We start from the raw sequence: 14580 nt of genomic DNA, 5'->3' as shown, positions 1-14580 counted from the left end.
AGCGAGCTTTACGCAACGCCTTGCCGCGACAAAATGGATATTCCTTGCGCAATGTCTATTAATAAAGTAGACCATAGACACAGACGATAATAACAACCGACTGTATTGCTTTAGATAGGAATAATAAATTTCATCTTCGATTGGCGAATTTGCAAAAATAATACTCGTTTTATCGATCGTACCTCGAGGAGGTTCAGTGGACTACTATCTCACTAATATTCTATTTACCATTTCGATACAATCAATACAATTTGATTAAATGTAATTTAATTGAATCATTGCATTTTTTAAATACATTTTAAAGCTCCACTTACGGGTTGATTACGTTGTATTTCAATTGCGATGTACAGACTCTTACTGCACGGTACTGTTTTTATTCTACTGTAATGAATGTCCGAATATTAATATGAATTGCTATATGCAACCTTGTTGGCCTGAAAAAATCGAAAAATTTTGTTTTGTTTTTTTTTTTAAAGTTTCGAATGTGTAAGATACTGTGGTAATAGGATTTTTTAAAATTCAAGAAAATAGCGCAATTATAACACATTGGTACAACAATCGAGTTCTCCAGCAATAAATTTTGTTTTTAAAAGTTCCTACTAATAATACTCTAACTTTAATAGAAATTACTATTATTGCTTAAAAAAATTCAAGTACATTCTTTACACTTTAGTTAATAAGCATGCCAATCTTAAAATAATAAAGGAGCTATAAAATTAAGCTACAATTTAGCTGTAAAATTCTATATTTCAAATTTCGCTCCTATTTATGTTGGTCATATTGCAGAAATTATAGCACTGTCGTGACTATGTTCACGTGGTTGGACGATAGTGACATATAAATAACCCTAGATCGCAGTAGTGTAGACTGTTTGGACAAGATTGAAAAATCTGACAGCAAAAATCCCTAGTACGGAACAGACAGCATCCATTTTCCAATGCACTTTGCAGTCTAGGTCTAGAATGCTGTTTCTGCAAATTGGTGCATTATTGTGATAAGAGAAAAAATTTGTAAAATTATGGACAAAGAAGCAGTTGCGCAAAACCGAAAGAGATTGTAATTGAAACTTGTGATGTACTATAAATTATATTTACTATTGATATTTGAATATATTGTGACTCGTAAATGAAAGTGCGCTTATGGTTATGCGATGACACATGTGATCATGTTATGAAAACATTAAAAATGAAGTGACGTATTATCATTTTTACTGAAATTAATTGACATTTATGAGAAAATAATTTTTGGTAAGTCTAAATTTCATTCGAAGTTTAACATTGAACTGTCAAAAGAATTCGAAACATTATTTGGCATATATCAACTGCAGGTTCTATTAATTTCTTTAACATTTATGTGTGTCTTCATTATTTTTGCAGTATAACTCTCTTGATAAGTATAACATGTAAACTAACCAAACATAACTAAAACATAATATTGCTAAAATATGTTTTTTTATTGCTAAAAATAATATAATCCATCAGTGTGATATTGGTATGAAAACTACTGATTTCGTTGCTGAATCAAGTAACAAATTATTTCGACATCTTCCTCTAAATTTCCTAAAATACAATATAAGTCCTATTCAATTGTCATTAATAAATATTTCGATAATGGCATCAACTTTCAAAACTGAGAATTAATATTTTGAAATAACAGGTACTTTTGTTTCAGAGTCGAAGAATGCAAAGATCAAGATAAAATTAATGTGGATTAAGTGTCCAAAATGGAATCCAGTCAAGCAGGAAGCTCTTTTGTAAATATACGAGACTCGCCGAGTGAAGAATTCACTATATTTGATGAAAAGGGGTCATTTATGTTAGAAAATGATACACCAACATACGCAAGTAGCGACACATTATCCTATGTAGTATTGCAATCTGCAGTTGCATCATATATAGATATTGATCAAAAGAGCAAGTCTATCGTATGTGTTAATTAATTAGTTCATAATTAAGGAGTCTTCCTATTTGTTCTAACAGTTTTGCTCGTTTTCAGAAATTTTGCCCTGATACATGGTAAATAATATAAATATGCATAGAAATAATTGAATGTTAAAAATAAACTCAACTAAAAGGGTTCAATGTAATATTTAGTATAAACAAATTTTGATAGACAATCCTCGTGCACTCCTTCACAATAATTGAACATAAAATACTAATACTACAACAAATCGTGTTTTACATTTAAAATCAATAAACTTGCTTCATAGTTTAAAGAAGAGCATTTTCTAACATAAACAATGGGATAATTTTCACTCTGAGGAGTGTATAAGGATTAAAGACGAGATTACTGTGAACAAAACGATCCAAGATTTACAATTAAAAGAGTAGGAAGCCTCCTTGAACTTTTAAATTTTAAAATCATAATAAACACATCTAAGAAATTTGTTTTGCATGTAGGATTCCAATTCTCTGATAGAATCATTGAGTTCGAGCGAGGTAAATGAAAAGTTAAGTGAATTACTTCAAGAAAATGCGAAGCTAAAAGAAACATTGAAACAGAATAATATTGCTATGAAGGAACAGTTTACTACTCTAGCAAGCTGGCAAGAGAAAATGATGAAAGTACACGAAAATCATAAGAATAAATTTGCAGAAACTATTGAATTAGTACATTCTCTAAAGAAAGAAAATACTAAATTAAAAATAAAATGTGCCATGGAAGATTTCAGCCTAAAATCATCACATGACGTATGTTTTGTTACATTACGCTACATCTGTCCCATATTACACTCCTTTTTCAATATTTTGTTTTATAATTTTATAACCATTATTCGTTTGTTAATTAGACGTGTGCTATAAGCGAAACGCAAGATCGCAAGAACTATTCTATTCTTGACATGTCACTTCAGGAAATAGAAGAACTGAGTATTTCCAGACAGAAATATGAAAAACTACCCCTGAATTTTGAAGAACTTAATGTACAGGAAAACCAATTAAGTACGATAAAGAGTGGCCAAAAAACGGAAACCACTTCTACGAAGCAACCAGCTATAGAAATGTTAGGGGAGCAAGCTGCAACGTCAAAATCATACGTTTCAAATTATTTTAATCAGTCGATTACTCAAAATACTCCTGAACCTGTTGAAGCTGTAAATACATGTCCAAACTGTGTAAAGTGTTCGATAAAGGATGAAGAAATAAATGCCTTAAAAGAAACAGTTGTTCAGCTTGAACATAGACAACAAACTGTAAGTATTTGAATGCATATGTACAATCTCGTTTAGCAAACTATTTATGTGATAATGTACATATTTTAGGAAACCGCCACTGAAAATAAAATTCTACAGAATGCTATAAAAAGTCAAGAGTCGTATGTGGAATACTTAGAATCGAAATTGAAGAAATACGTAAGTGCAAACTCTTATGCAAAGATCAAATCAAACTTATTGATAATGTGCCATAGTTGATTTTATAGAGTGCAAATGGTTAAAAAGCTAGAAAAGTCAATACCGATTCTATAAAGTATCATTATTTTTCTAATTTCTTTTTTTTTTTTTTTGTAGTATCAACTAAGGCTACACTATGAAAACATTTCTTTCAATATTCTTTCAAAATTGATGTCTCTAAGAATAGATACAATAATATTTTCTTGTTCTTATTGTAGAAAGAATACAAAACCTTATTCGAAACCCAGTTAGCACTTTATGAAGAAGATTTTCAGCTAGAAAGACAACAGAAAGATCTACTTAGGCAAGAGAACGATCAAATATATGAAAATCTAATAAAAAGCCAGCCCAATTTAACTGAGGATTAGAACAAGAAAAAAATTACTAAGTGATAATAACTAGTAATAACTTACTATGAAATTCTTAGTAAGTTACTGTTATATACATGCTCATATGTACATTTCTAATGTTTGTAGTAATTCTCAGAGGGGATCTACATTCTCTACTAACATTTTTATTCCCTGGATATAATTGTAAAGTCTAAATTATGCAATCTTCGGGGTAGCTATTAATTGTTGTTTAAATGTAGACTGAAGCGATAGTTTGTGATATTTTGTTTATATATAATAATTTAAACCATTCACATAAATGAATATGTTACCAAGTTAAGTTGTGAAAAATAGTGTAAAAATCCTTATACAATAAATATTGTAAGCAGATTAACAAATAAAATAATGACTTTATTTTCAGTAATGAAACATTTCGAATATGTACAACTTACCTCACTAATATCTCAGAAATGATTGACTTTAGACAACATGTGGTAAATACATAACGATAACGGTTCATAACGGTTCTTAACTTTTCACGGTTTGTTGAAAAAAAAATATTGAAACATCCTACCCGGTAGGATGACCGTAAATCCAGAAAATTCGTTAACATAAATAACACAAATATGCTTTATGTATTTTATTTATTTCACATTTTATATGTATACTTTTACAACAATATTAGTGGTATGAAGTAAAAGATATATACTATATGTAAGTTTCTTTTGTGCCTTATGTTAGACACAGGTTATTAATTAATTAGCGGATGAAACAGAAGACTGGGATTATGTTTGTATATGCAAGAAATAGAGTCGATAGATCATGATCAGACGCATCAGACGATTCCTATCTAATAGCACGCATATTCGCTGAATTTTCAAACTCAACAATCACAGTAGAGGCAGGAATTTTGTCAATAAATTGTGGGATAAACTAGATACTAGAAGGTAGTAGAGTTAACAAAATCTCATTTTTTAATCATTTGCAACATACCTCCTTTTACGGAATCCACAATAGAAGTCGTAAGGAGCCAAATTTCAAACTTAATTTTGTAATTAAACGATGCACTACATACTTATCGCGTTAGTTTCACTTTTCTCGAATGTGTAAACAATAGAAAATCACTTGAATGAAACGGTGTTTGAACTAGAAAGTCCGGACAGAAGCGCCAGCGCAATGGTCTGTGATTGGTCGAAATTTAAACTGACGTTTTCAAGAGCTCGAACCTGATTGGTTGAGAGTATCACGAAACTTGGCACCGTTAGCACTGATAATTGTGGATTTTGGGCGCCTTTTCATTTACCATCGTATTGATCTAGATTTTCGCACCAATGAGATATTACTTATAGTAATATCGCTTGTCATTGGTTTTTGATAAACGCCGGTATTACCAATCATGTGTTCCATAAACATGCTGTTTGACGAGCATAACGTATCAATTTGAAACAGTACGGTATTTGAGTGATTGTCGTTAAGTTGTTCGTGGCACAATAGTGCTTTAATTTCTTTCCATTGTTTATTAGTGTAACTTTTGAATATGTCAACGTTCCAACGTCATTATAAAGCAAAAACTTTGGGCTTCGGGGATCCAGCCGTGGCTCGCGTTACTCGCGCTAAAACGCAAGAACAGGCACGTAAAACTTGTAGGAGTCGGGCATATACTGAAAATAGAAACATACGAAATATTTCATCTCATGTATCTGGTTCAACGTCGAATAAAGGTTCGTAAAATCATTTGTTGTTTATTTGGTTGTGTGATATGAAATGGATTTTTAATTATTCGCAATTTGATCGTTAAAATAGAATGATTGCATGCCTATGAATAGGCGATTTTTGAAATTTTTGGAAATTTATGTTTGCAGTCAAAGATATGTTAAAATGAATTTTTCTTAATATAACGGCATGTTTTTTTTTAGAAATAGAGGAACCTCCTGCGCCAGAAGATCGTATGACCAGACTATTGAACTGGAAAAAGTCACGCCAAATACAAAGAAAGCTAGAAAAAATAAAAATGAAACAACCTTTTGTAGTGCGAGCAGTTGATAAAAATATATTTGCTTTACCTATGAATAGAAAAGATGAGAAACCACCAACTAAATCAATGACACCACCTCCGAAGAAGATTACAAAAGCAACACAGAAAAGAATAATGCATAGAGCACAGGCATCAAAAGTAGTAAAACCTTCAGCAAAAAGTCCACAGCCTACACCAGAGAAAGAGTGCACTATAGCAGAGTGCCATGATCATAATCCAAAACCATCGGAAAGATTAGATCAAGAACCATTATTTGGTCGAACATGCTTATCATTTAAACAGCTTTTTAAAAAAGATATTGATAACAGTAATGTAGAAACACATAATAATGATAATTCATTTCAATTGGAACATGTTGACATAAATAAAAAGCCAATTTTCAATTCACCGGTAGCTAATGAGCCGATTTTCTTTTCACCGTACGTAGTCTCTAGTCGTGGGAAAAGTAATGCAAGAAATGAACAACGGATGAAACGTGGTTTCAGTCTTAGCCATTCCTCAGATGATGATATTCCTACAAAGGAGACTGTCATGAAGAACTTGAATATTTCGGTTGAAGAGGAAGAACGGACTGCACAGTACTTTCAATTTCTTCTAAGTAAAGAGGTAGATAGGTTAAACGAATTGTGTGACAAATGGACAACTATAAAAGAAGAACCAGATACCACGGAAGATGGTCAGTACCAAATAAATCAGGCTGTTGGACAAACAAATTTGTTGATAAGTAAAAAGTTTGAAAGATTTCGTAGATTAGTTACCGACTGTGAAACTGGGAAAGGAAAAATGTTGGTTACATGTAAAGATTTGCAAGGTTTTTGGGACATGATGTATATGGAAATAAGGAATTGTGATTCAAGGTTTGATAAGTTGGAACACTTACATTCACAAGGCTGGAAAGAGGAAGATCTGTATGATGCTAAGAAGCTTCCTGCGAAGAAAAAAGCTGCTGTAAAGAAGAAAATGGTACCTAAACAGGCAAGTTCGGTCATAGCTTTCATGAAAGAAAAAAGAAAAAAAATGATGGAAGAAGCAGCAAATACTAGTAGCATCAAATATGAAATCTTAGACACCAAAGGCAAAACCAAAAGATCGGTTGGTCCCAGTGATAACAAACGTTCTCTTATTAATAAACATGATAAGAGAAGATCAAGTTTGTTGCAGAAAGTACAGTTATCAGCAACAAAAAAGCCTGTTAGTCCTTTAACAATAATGAAAATCAGTCAAATGTGTAAAACACCAGAAGTAAAGTTAGACAGTACAATATCGTATATCAATTCTGACCAAACTCCGGGAAAAAGTATATTGAAACAACCAAAGAAGTCGAATGAGATAGAATCTTGTACGAAATCGTATAAAGTTAATTTTAATGATACCATAACTTTAAATGAAGTCCCTATTGATGAAGAGACACAAACAAAAATGGAATTAGCTGCAGCATTAGCAAGAATAGATCGTCTTGAATTTAACGATTCTATCGAAGATGAACCAGTGCATGTCGAAAAGAGACTTACCTTCGATGATAGTAGTTGCGATGAATGTGAAGACGCGTTCGATACGAATGCGCATTCCGAGAAAATTGAATCGACTGCCGAAACTATGAACATAACACCTGTAGAGATAGAAGGTGCAACATCATTAGAACCACTTACACTACGCAATAACTCAATCTCTCAATTGCGAAAAAGAAGATTGCGAAGAGAAACAGCTTTAGATATAAGCGATACAATGTTGGACATTGTATTTCCACCATCGTCGAATGGAATTGTAAATGGTGTAGATTTAAATGTTACACAAACCTTAGAGAGTGAAGAGAAAACACACGAGTACACTGAAAATATAAGAGTTCTAAGGAATAGAAGTATTACTTCGTCAAACATACCTACACCAAGGAGGAGATCTACGAAAATGTCTACGCACAAACAGGAATCGCAATATAAAGAAAATATTGATTCAAAGGACGATTTAAGTAATGATATTCCTACCATCAGTTTAAATGAGGAAAGCAAAACAAGAAAGTCTAGGAGCATTAAATTTTCTGGTAAAAATTATTCTTAGTAGCATATTATCTTATTTTTAGTAAATGATATCGATTTTGATAAGTACATCTTATTACAGAGAAAGAATGCAATACTTACAGGGAAAAGACAGCGTTTCCTTTAACTCCTCACACTAGAAGGAGTAAAATACTATCTAGTGAAAAGAAAAGAAGAACAACTTTTGTAAATTCTGTGTCAACCAGTTCACCAGTTAAACGTAAACTTTCTTTTTATTGTTAACTTCAGCGTATGTAGACAATTAGTTATTAATATGATTTTATTTCAGCTCCTGAACGCATTAGAAAATCGCTAAACAGAATAAGCTCCGCCACATTTTAATTTAATTTTTTAATTACAAAGACATATATTTAGTTAAATATTTTTATTTATATAACACTTATGCGCATTACACAACTGTTAATGTTAACATCTACTTTTTTACTATATGACTCTTGACGAATTAAAACCATGCATTGAACATGAATGGCACCAATTAAGGCAGAAAACAAAAAATACGAATTTCTGTCCAAACGAATAATTTCCTTGACAAAAGATAAAGGAGGCTCTATAAGATATTGAATGTCAAACAAAACTGGTAAATTTTTTTTATACATCCCATTTTTTAAACACATCCTATGATTTTTTCCCATTAACCCCTTACGCTACAATTTATTTTATGGTTTCAGTGATTAGAATTTTTTTGTAATTCGTAATTTCTTTAAAAAAGATGTTATGTTCTTCAACAGCTGTACATTAACAACGCCAAAATATATTTACCTATAGGTATACATATTTGTTAGACTCTGTTCAGAATCTTCATCACGAGTATGACTCGACATTGTAGGGCAAGGGAAAATTTACAATTAAATTACTCTTCAATATACAAGGTGCATACAATTCATTTTAATATTTTCTTATTGTAATTTAAATTTTATACAAAATAAAAATATTATTTTATTATTATTTTTATATTTTATCAACTATATATTAGCTTCAACTAAAATTTTTTCAATATTGAAAACGTCTAATTCATATTATAAGAACTCTTTAAATTTAAAGTGGGGTCATAAAAAGAAAGAAAAAACAGAATAAAGGAAATTTTTATATTAAAGAAGTGAAACTGCTACTTACTACCCCTTCCCCTTTTCTACCCCTTCGGACGAGGATAGCACCCTTAGCACCTTCCCGGCATTCCTCCGATAGGGTGTGTAGTCGGTGGCGGACAGATATACACGAAGAAACCGACTAAAAACAGAGTCGGCGGCGTACAGTCGCACAAGCACAGCTCGGAGTTGCTAGGAATTGCGGCACGCAAGCACAGAGACCCGGTGCTGCGGAGCGCAACTTCAGAGCCGAGTGAGTGGGAGTCGCGCGGCCAGTGGAACAGAGTTAAGAGTAACTGAAAGAACGGACTCAGTCTGTCCGCGACCGTCCGTCAAGCAGACGTCTTCGGCTCTCTGTTTCCTCGAGGTCTCTCTCGTCGAAGCCACATGTCGTCCGCGGTGCATCGGTTACGGTTACCGGCATCTTGATCATATCCTTGATCGCAAACAGTGCCCGATCACCAACTGGTTACTCGTCGTCATCGTCATCCCCGTGACAAAGTCTCCATCGTAGTTTGACAGTTCTATATACCGGTCATCCTCCGTGTATGACAGTGACTGACTGTGCGATCAGTGTCAAAACGTGCGGAAGATATGTGGTTGGCAGACCTACTCGCAGGCGTTATCTGCCTGATCCTCCTCGTCGGATCACCACCTTGGTCCACGGATGCCTTCAACGTAGAGACCAAACACACTACGGTTTACCAGTATGACAATACATTCATGTTCGGGTTCGCGGTGTCAGTGTACAGGGACAGACAGGGCCGAGGGTGGTGAGTACCTTTTCATCGTCATCGTTTCGATCCACTGGATTCACTAGGCTGACCTGTCAACTCGTCTTTTAACACGTTCACTGCCATCATATCAGCCGTTTGACACTAGGTTTACCGAGCACCAATACTGACTATATTACTTTATGAACGTAACAAGAATTTGTCTATCCAAACTTTTAGGCATGTTTTAACAATATATGTATATCCGAAGAAATAAATTGGTTGAATAATTCCCCATGGATGCATCTTCACGATCTTAATAATCGTAAATTACAAATATCGGAGCCCGTCATTTTGATGCGAAAGTGGTGTAAAGTCAATACTTGATATCTCGAGGGTTTAATCGTTATTAAACAAAGTAATTGTAATGTAATATTAGAACTTCTACTTAATTGTTCCTTATCCAACCCCTTAGTAACTGCTTTGACTTACACCATTTGGTAAGGTGTGGAGACCGTGAATATTCGTGAGACTTAGTAATATTTTTATTTTACTTTTACCACAAGCAATCTTGTATTGAATGAAAGAAATTTTTCCGCTATTGTGGTTTTCAAATGGAAATTTGCATAAACATCCGCAGTCTAGCGATAAACTTTGACTCTGCTGTTTTCGTTAGAGTGGTTAAACAATATTGGGAGAGTTTTGTCATGCGCTCCTTAATATTGCAAATTCATATTCATTCACTTTTACTGTACATTTTGATTATGTTCAACCGTTGCTCGACGAATGCCAAGACATTTTGACACGGCTCGGTTGCGGTTGTCGGTTCATTCAGGTTCAGATTTCAGCGAAGTATACTAAAAAATTGCCCAAGAAAATATTTCTATAACTTCACGAATTGTAAATAGGAAAAACCTGAAATCCGTCATTTTAAGGGGCTCGGTAATGCAGTGGACAGGATCCAATACACGTAGAATGATCTACTTACCAATGTGAGGAACCTGTGAAACCGTGTGTTGAAAATTCTTGTCAATTCGCGTATTATATTTTGTAATTTATCGTCGCAGTATAGGATAATAGCGTGTGTAAATCGGTTTTCGCAAACGGAGCAAGGCAGAAGCGGTACCTCGAAAATTCAGAGCCGAGATTCGCAAAGTTTATTGAAACATAAACGACAGTAGTACTCCTACGAGTTTAGGACGACCACGCTCTCCTTTTAAGTCCTCGTCCCAGAAACACGCAGCAAACAGCGTCTACCGTTCCATCGTGTTGGTTGGAACATCAATAATGAAATATCAGCTTTCATTTATCCGCGACGGCTGCGAAACAGCGTAATTTCTTCTTTCGCAAACGCGTGCCGGTATTGAGATATTAGGTCCGACCTGTGCAATTACGCTCCTACTGGTTTTCAAATTGAACCGCGACGTTGTTTATCATCCCACCGGGAAAAGTGGCGTCAGTGTTCCCCGAGATAATGGAGACTTCAGATATCATCGGTTCGGATAATCGAGGTACGTAGTTAAATTACGAGTCAATTGACACAACTCTGACGAAGAATACTATCTCACCCAACGTTGACCCATCGGTCATTCGACAGTAGCTCGGTCGAACGGTAGGTGAAATAACAGGTGTCTGGACAAGCTTAGGGTCGTTCTCCATTAATGTCACTTCGGGGACCAAGTGGGTTCTCCGGTTTCATTGCGCTCTCCTCGTAACCGCTCCGCGACGATAAACTTTCATCTGTGGGCGATAAGCATGATCGAGCGCCGCGGCGTCACTCCTGTAGGCCTGTGGCTAATCAGAGATGGCATCGTACAGCTTTTACTAAATAATAATAATAGTCCTTTATTTCGTCCTCTTCGACTTCGAAATGGATTTGGCTTACAATTCCTTGTAGGTTATTTAATTCCGAAACTGTGAAAAATGGGAACATCGTGGCGTGGCCATTCTTTTTCGCAAAGTTTGGCGCCATTGTCCACAGTATCGAGAGGAGAGGAGAAGAGGTGTTTCGTTTCCCTTGCGAGAGCAGCGTCTCGTGAGTCACGCGGGCCACGAATAAACGTTTCTGCTCCAGCTCCTCCGGCGACGACGGATATAAATAATGCCGACAGAACGAGGAAACACGGGTAATGGCATCGGTTACGTCGGCTCGTCCGCGGAAAAGTCTGCGCGAAAGGTCGACGGGGTCCGGCCGAGTAATCTATTCGAGACAACGAAAGCTGAAACTGGCACGAGCGGCCTGACAGAGCCGCTATTTTTCGTTCCCCCGATCCACCGATCCAGAGATCGATCTGTTCGAAAGGACGACGCGACGCGCCGCGCCGGCTGACAAGAACCATAGGGTGCCACAGTGGCGGATTCACGGTTAAGAGTTTTCTTCAAAAAATTTAGATTTTGGAGAGTTACAGATATGCTAAAACAGTCTAGCACGGTAAGCATGGGTAATCGGCCTCCCATGCCATTTTTCATTTTTTTTTGGCTGTTAATTTGGGGGTGAAAAACCAAAACTTTTATTTTCTCAGTTACTACCTAAGATATTTAGATGAAATAAAAGCGAAAACAAAGCTACAAAACAGCTGCATTTGGGACATTTTTTAAAATTTTAAATCAATTATTAACCTCTTAAGTACGGCGCGCTCGTCCGCAACTCTGTTTTCCAGGGACGGCGCGCCTGTCCGCGGAAGGCACAAAAGCCGCTATAGTGGCGTTACCGTTCAAACTGATGCTTTCCGCGGACGCCACTTTAGTGGCGTTCAGCGCTTAATAGGTTAAGGGTTGGAAAAAGTAATTTTTGTTCAGGGGTGGTTTTCGCAAGCAATCCTGTGAGTGATCACCTCTAAAAAATCAGGAATAATAATCTGTCACGTAATTGTTATACATAAAAGTTTCAATATGGTCGCGAATGGGTGGAACATTGTTAAATGATTTAAAGAAGTTATGGTGATACTGCAGAACAGTATTTCTGTCTCACAAAATTCAGAAAAGCACAGAGTTCATCGGAAACCGTGTCTGCATATTGTTTAATACATTATAACATTGAACGTCAACCAGGATAGCAGACTACCCGAAATTTCGTTTACCAGGATTTCCAAATCCCATCTGGCCCGCATACTTGATACGTAAGGACAATTTACATCTCGAGGCATCTGTTTACCAGACGTGGTCCACGTTTCTCTGACAATATTCCAGGCGTTCAGGTAATTTCTCACAGGTTTATGGTCGTACTACTCGACCCGAGTGCAGATTTTGGCAGTTTTATGGCCCTGTTGCCCTTTCTCTGGTACGTAATAGTTAGCGTTCCCGAAAAAGCAGAGAGACCGTCCTCTGCTAGATAAATAATCTAAAAATCGGCTGATATTATTTCTTCTTTTTATACATTGCCTAGTAAACTAATCCTTCTAAGGTCTCAATAACACTCTAGTCGTTTGGTCCAATTTTAGAAAAGTTATTAGTTTTCAAGGACGTGCACCTAATCTTGTCCCCGACTGTGAACAGAATTTTTTCAACAACGAAAGACAACTGTTTACTTCGATCCTCGGTACAAATTGTGATCGTTTGGTGTGGAATAGATATATTCGACGTAAAAATCGCAAGTGCCCGATGCGACGGTTTTCTCAACTTTGTTTCTTCGTTACAGCTACTTACATCGACTCGTCCTACATTGTTTGCCGAAAGACAATGGTCGTGCGCACGATATAGAGAGGAAAAAAAAGAACGTGCTCATGTTCGGAATATCCAAAGCCGCAGGAAGTCCGGATTACATCGTTCGTTACGAGAAACTTCGTAGGCGCTTATATTTAGGCCAGCCTGTAGAAGCTTTACGAGCGAACGTCCTCGTTAATCTAACGCGGGGCGAACGCATCCGATCGCCATCATGCTATCGCCGTCCTTTTCTCACATTAATTCTCGAAATAGACTCTTATAGCGATATACAGAATCGAAAATCGTACCTACGAACCGAATCCCCGCGATTTATGTGCCGTCATCGGATACGGCGCGTTTCCTTGCTGACAGAGATCTCCTTAATCCGGTATCGTATAGCTTTAAAAAAAGTCTGCCACATAGTGATTTAATATTCGCCGAACACCGGTTGTTCCTCAACATTTTTAACCTGCTTGTATTGGCAGCCGGGTAGTTTTTCTTTTGTCGGGGCAAACGCGTTAATGTCAAAGCCTCGCAAACGAGATGGAAAAACAACGTGTGTTATTAAAAAAGCAGACCTTCGCCTGCAATCGTAAGTTTTCTTGCTGAAACGGATAAATTCATTGACTATTAGCAATTATTAGGTCGTTGCATATGAAACGACCGATTCATAACAGTAACTTTAAACAAACATAATTTTTTCTAAATAAAACTTATTGATTCGAGTAAGCATCATTGTGATCGTCATATTCTGTCAAAAAATGAGGAGTTTTTCGATTATGCTATAGTAAATATCGAATTTTTTGGTTGTTCACCTTCCTCGTTTATTAGATTCTGTATTTTTGAGATTTTTCTGTCATTAACTACTAGTGCGTTTATTTACTATCACATTTTGACCAACCGTTGCACAATGTTGTCGTCAATATTTTTTCGCTCATGTAAACAGAATACACGTTGGTCACGTTGACCGATGTTGAAATAAATTTCATTCGAAAGTAGAGTTGGATGTACTGATAGAAACTGAGGGTAGGACTTGAAATATCAGGTTTGTAACCTTAAAACGGTATACATAATAAACCTGTCGATTATAATAGTATTTCTTGATTAAAACACTTTACAAACGTTGGAAAGTTGAAAACATTGCTAGAGAGTTGAATGTGGTCCAATTTAATTCTCAAAATATGAAAATCTCAGTTTCCAGGACAGAGTGCACATTCTCGAAAAGATCCAAGTCGTATGTTCCAATATTAAAAAGGTTATCGTCCTTTAAAAAGTGTCCGAGTGTTACTGTGGTTCGGGTAGAATGTGTATAGTGGATTTTCTAAAATGTACAT

The 14580-nt window shown here is 35.8% G+C and overlaps 3 protein-coding genes across 4 annotated transcripts in view; all 3 read left to right on the top strand.

Annotated features, from left to right (window-relative positions):
* Nucleotides 1–931: 931 nt before the first annotated feature.
* LOC143355540 (uncharacterized) lies at nt 932–4105 on the top strand. The gene is made up of 6 exons (XM_076790433.1): nt 932–1247; nt 1672–1924; nt 2400–2690; nt 2789–3190; nt 3260–3349; nt 3607–4105. The coding sequence occupies exons 2-6, from the start codon at nt 1724–1726 to the stop codon at nt 3754–3756; spliced, it is 1134 nt and encodes a 377-aa protein (XP_076646548.1). The 5' UTR covers nt 932–1247; nt 1672–1723; the 3' UTR covers nt 3757–4105.
* Nucleotides 4106–5109: 1004 nt separating this feature from the next.
* Nucleotides 5110–8508, top strand: LOC143355531 (uncharacterized). Its single transcript, XM_076790425.1, has 4 exons — nt 5110–5438; nt 5634–7790; nt 7868–8005; nt 8075–8508. The coding sequence occupies exons 1-4, from the start codon at nt 5255–5257 to the stop codon at nt 8125–8127; spliced, it is 2532 nt and encodes an 843-aa protein (XP_076646540.1). The 5' UTR covers nt 5110–5254; the 3' UTR covers nt 8128–8508.
* Nucleotides 8509–8992: 484 nt separating this feature from the next.
* If (integrin subunit alpha inflated) overlaps nt 8993–14580 on the top strand; it is a 97126-nt gene continuing 91538 nt past the window's right edge. Inside the window, exon 1 of one of the 2 annotated variants that reach the window (XM_076790497.1) lies at nt 8993–9664. In XM_076790497.1, coding sequence (XP_076646612.1) covers nt 9486–9664 — 179 coding nt within the window. In that variant the 5' untranslated portion in view covers nt 8993–9485. The remainder of the gene's footprint in view (nt 9665–14580) is intronic. The other variant, XM_076790504.1, reaches the window with a different exon arrangement.

Source organism: Halictus rubicundus, chromosome 1, assembly GCF_050948215.1.
Source record: "Halictus rubicundus isolate RS-2024b chromosome 1, iyHalRubi1_principal, whole genome shotgun sequence".
In the NCBI taxonomy this organism is placed as follows: domain Eukaryota; kingdom Metazoa; phylum Arthropoda; class Insecta; order Hymenoptera; family Halictidae; genus Halictus; species Halictus rubicundus.
This window is presented reverse-complemented; position numbering and strand designations above follow the sequence as displayed.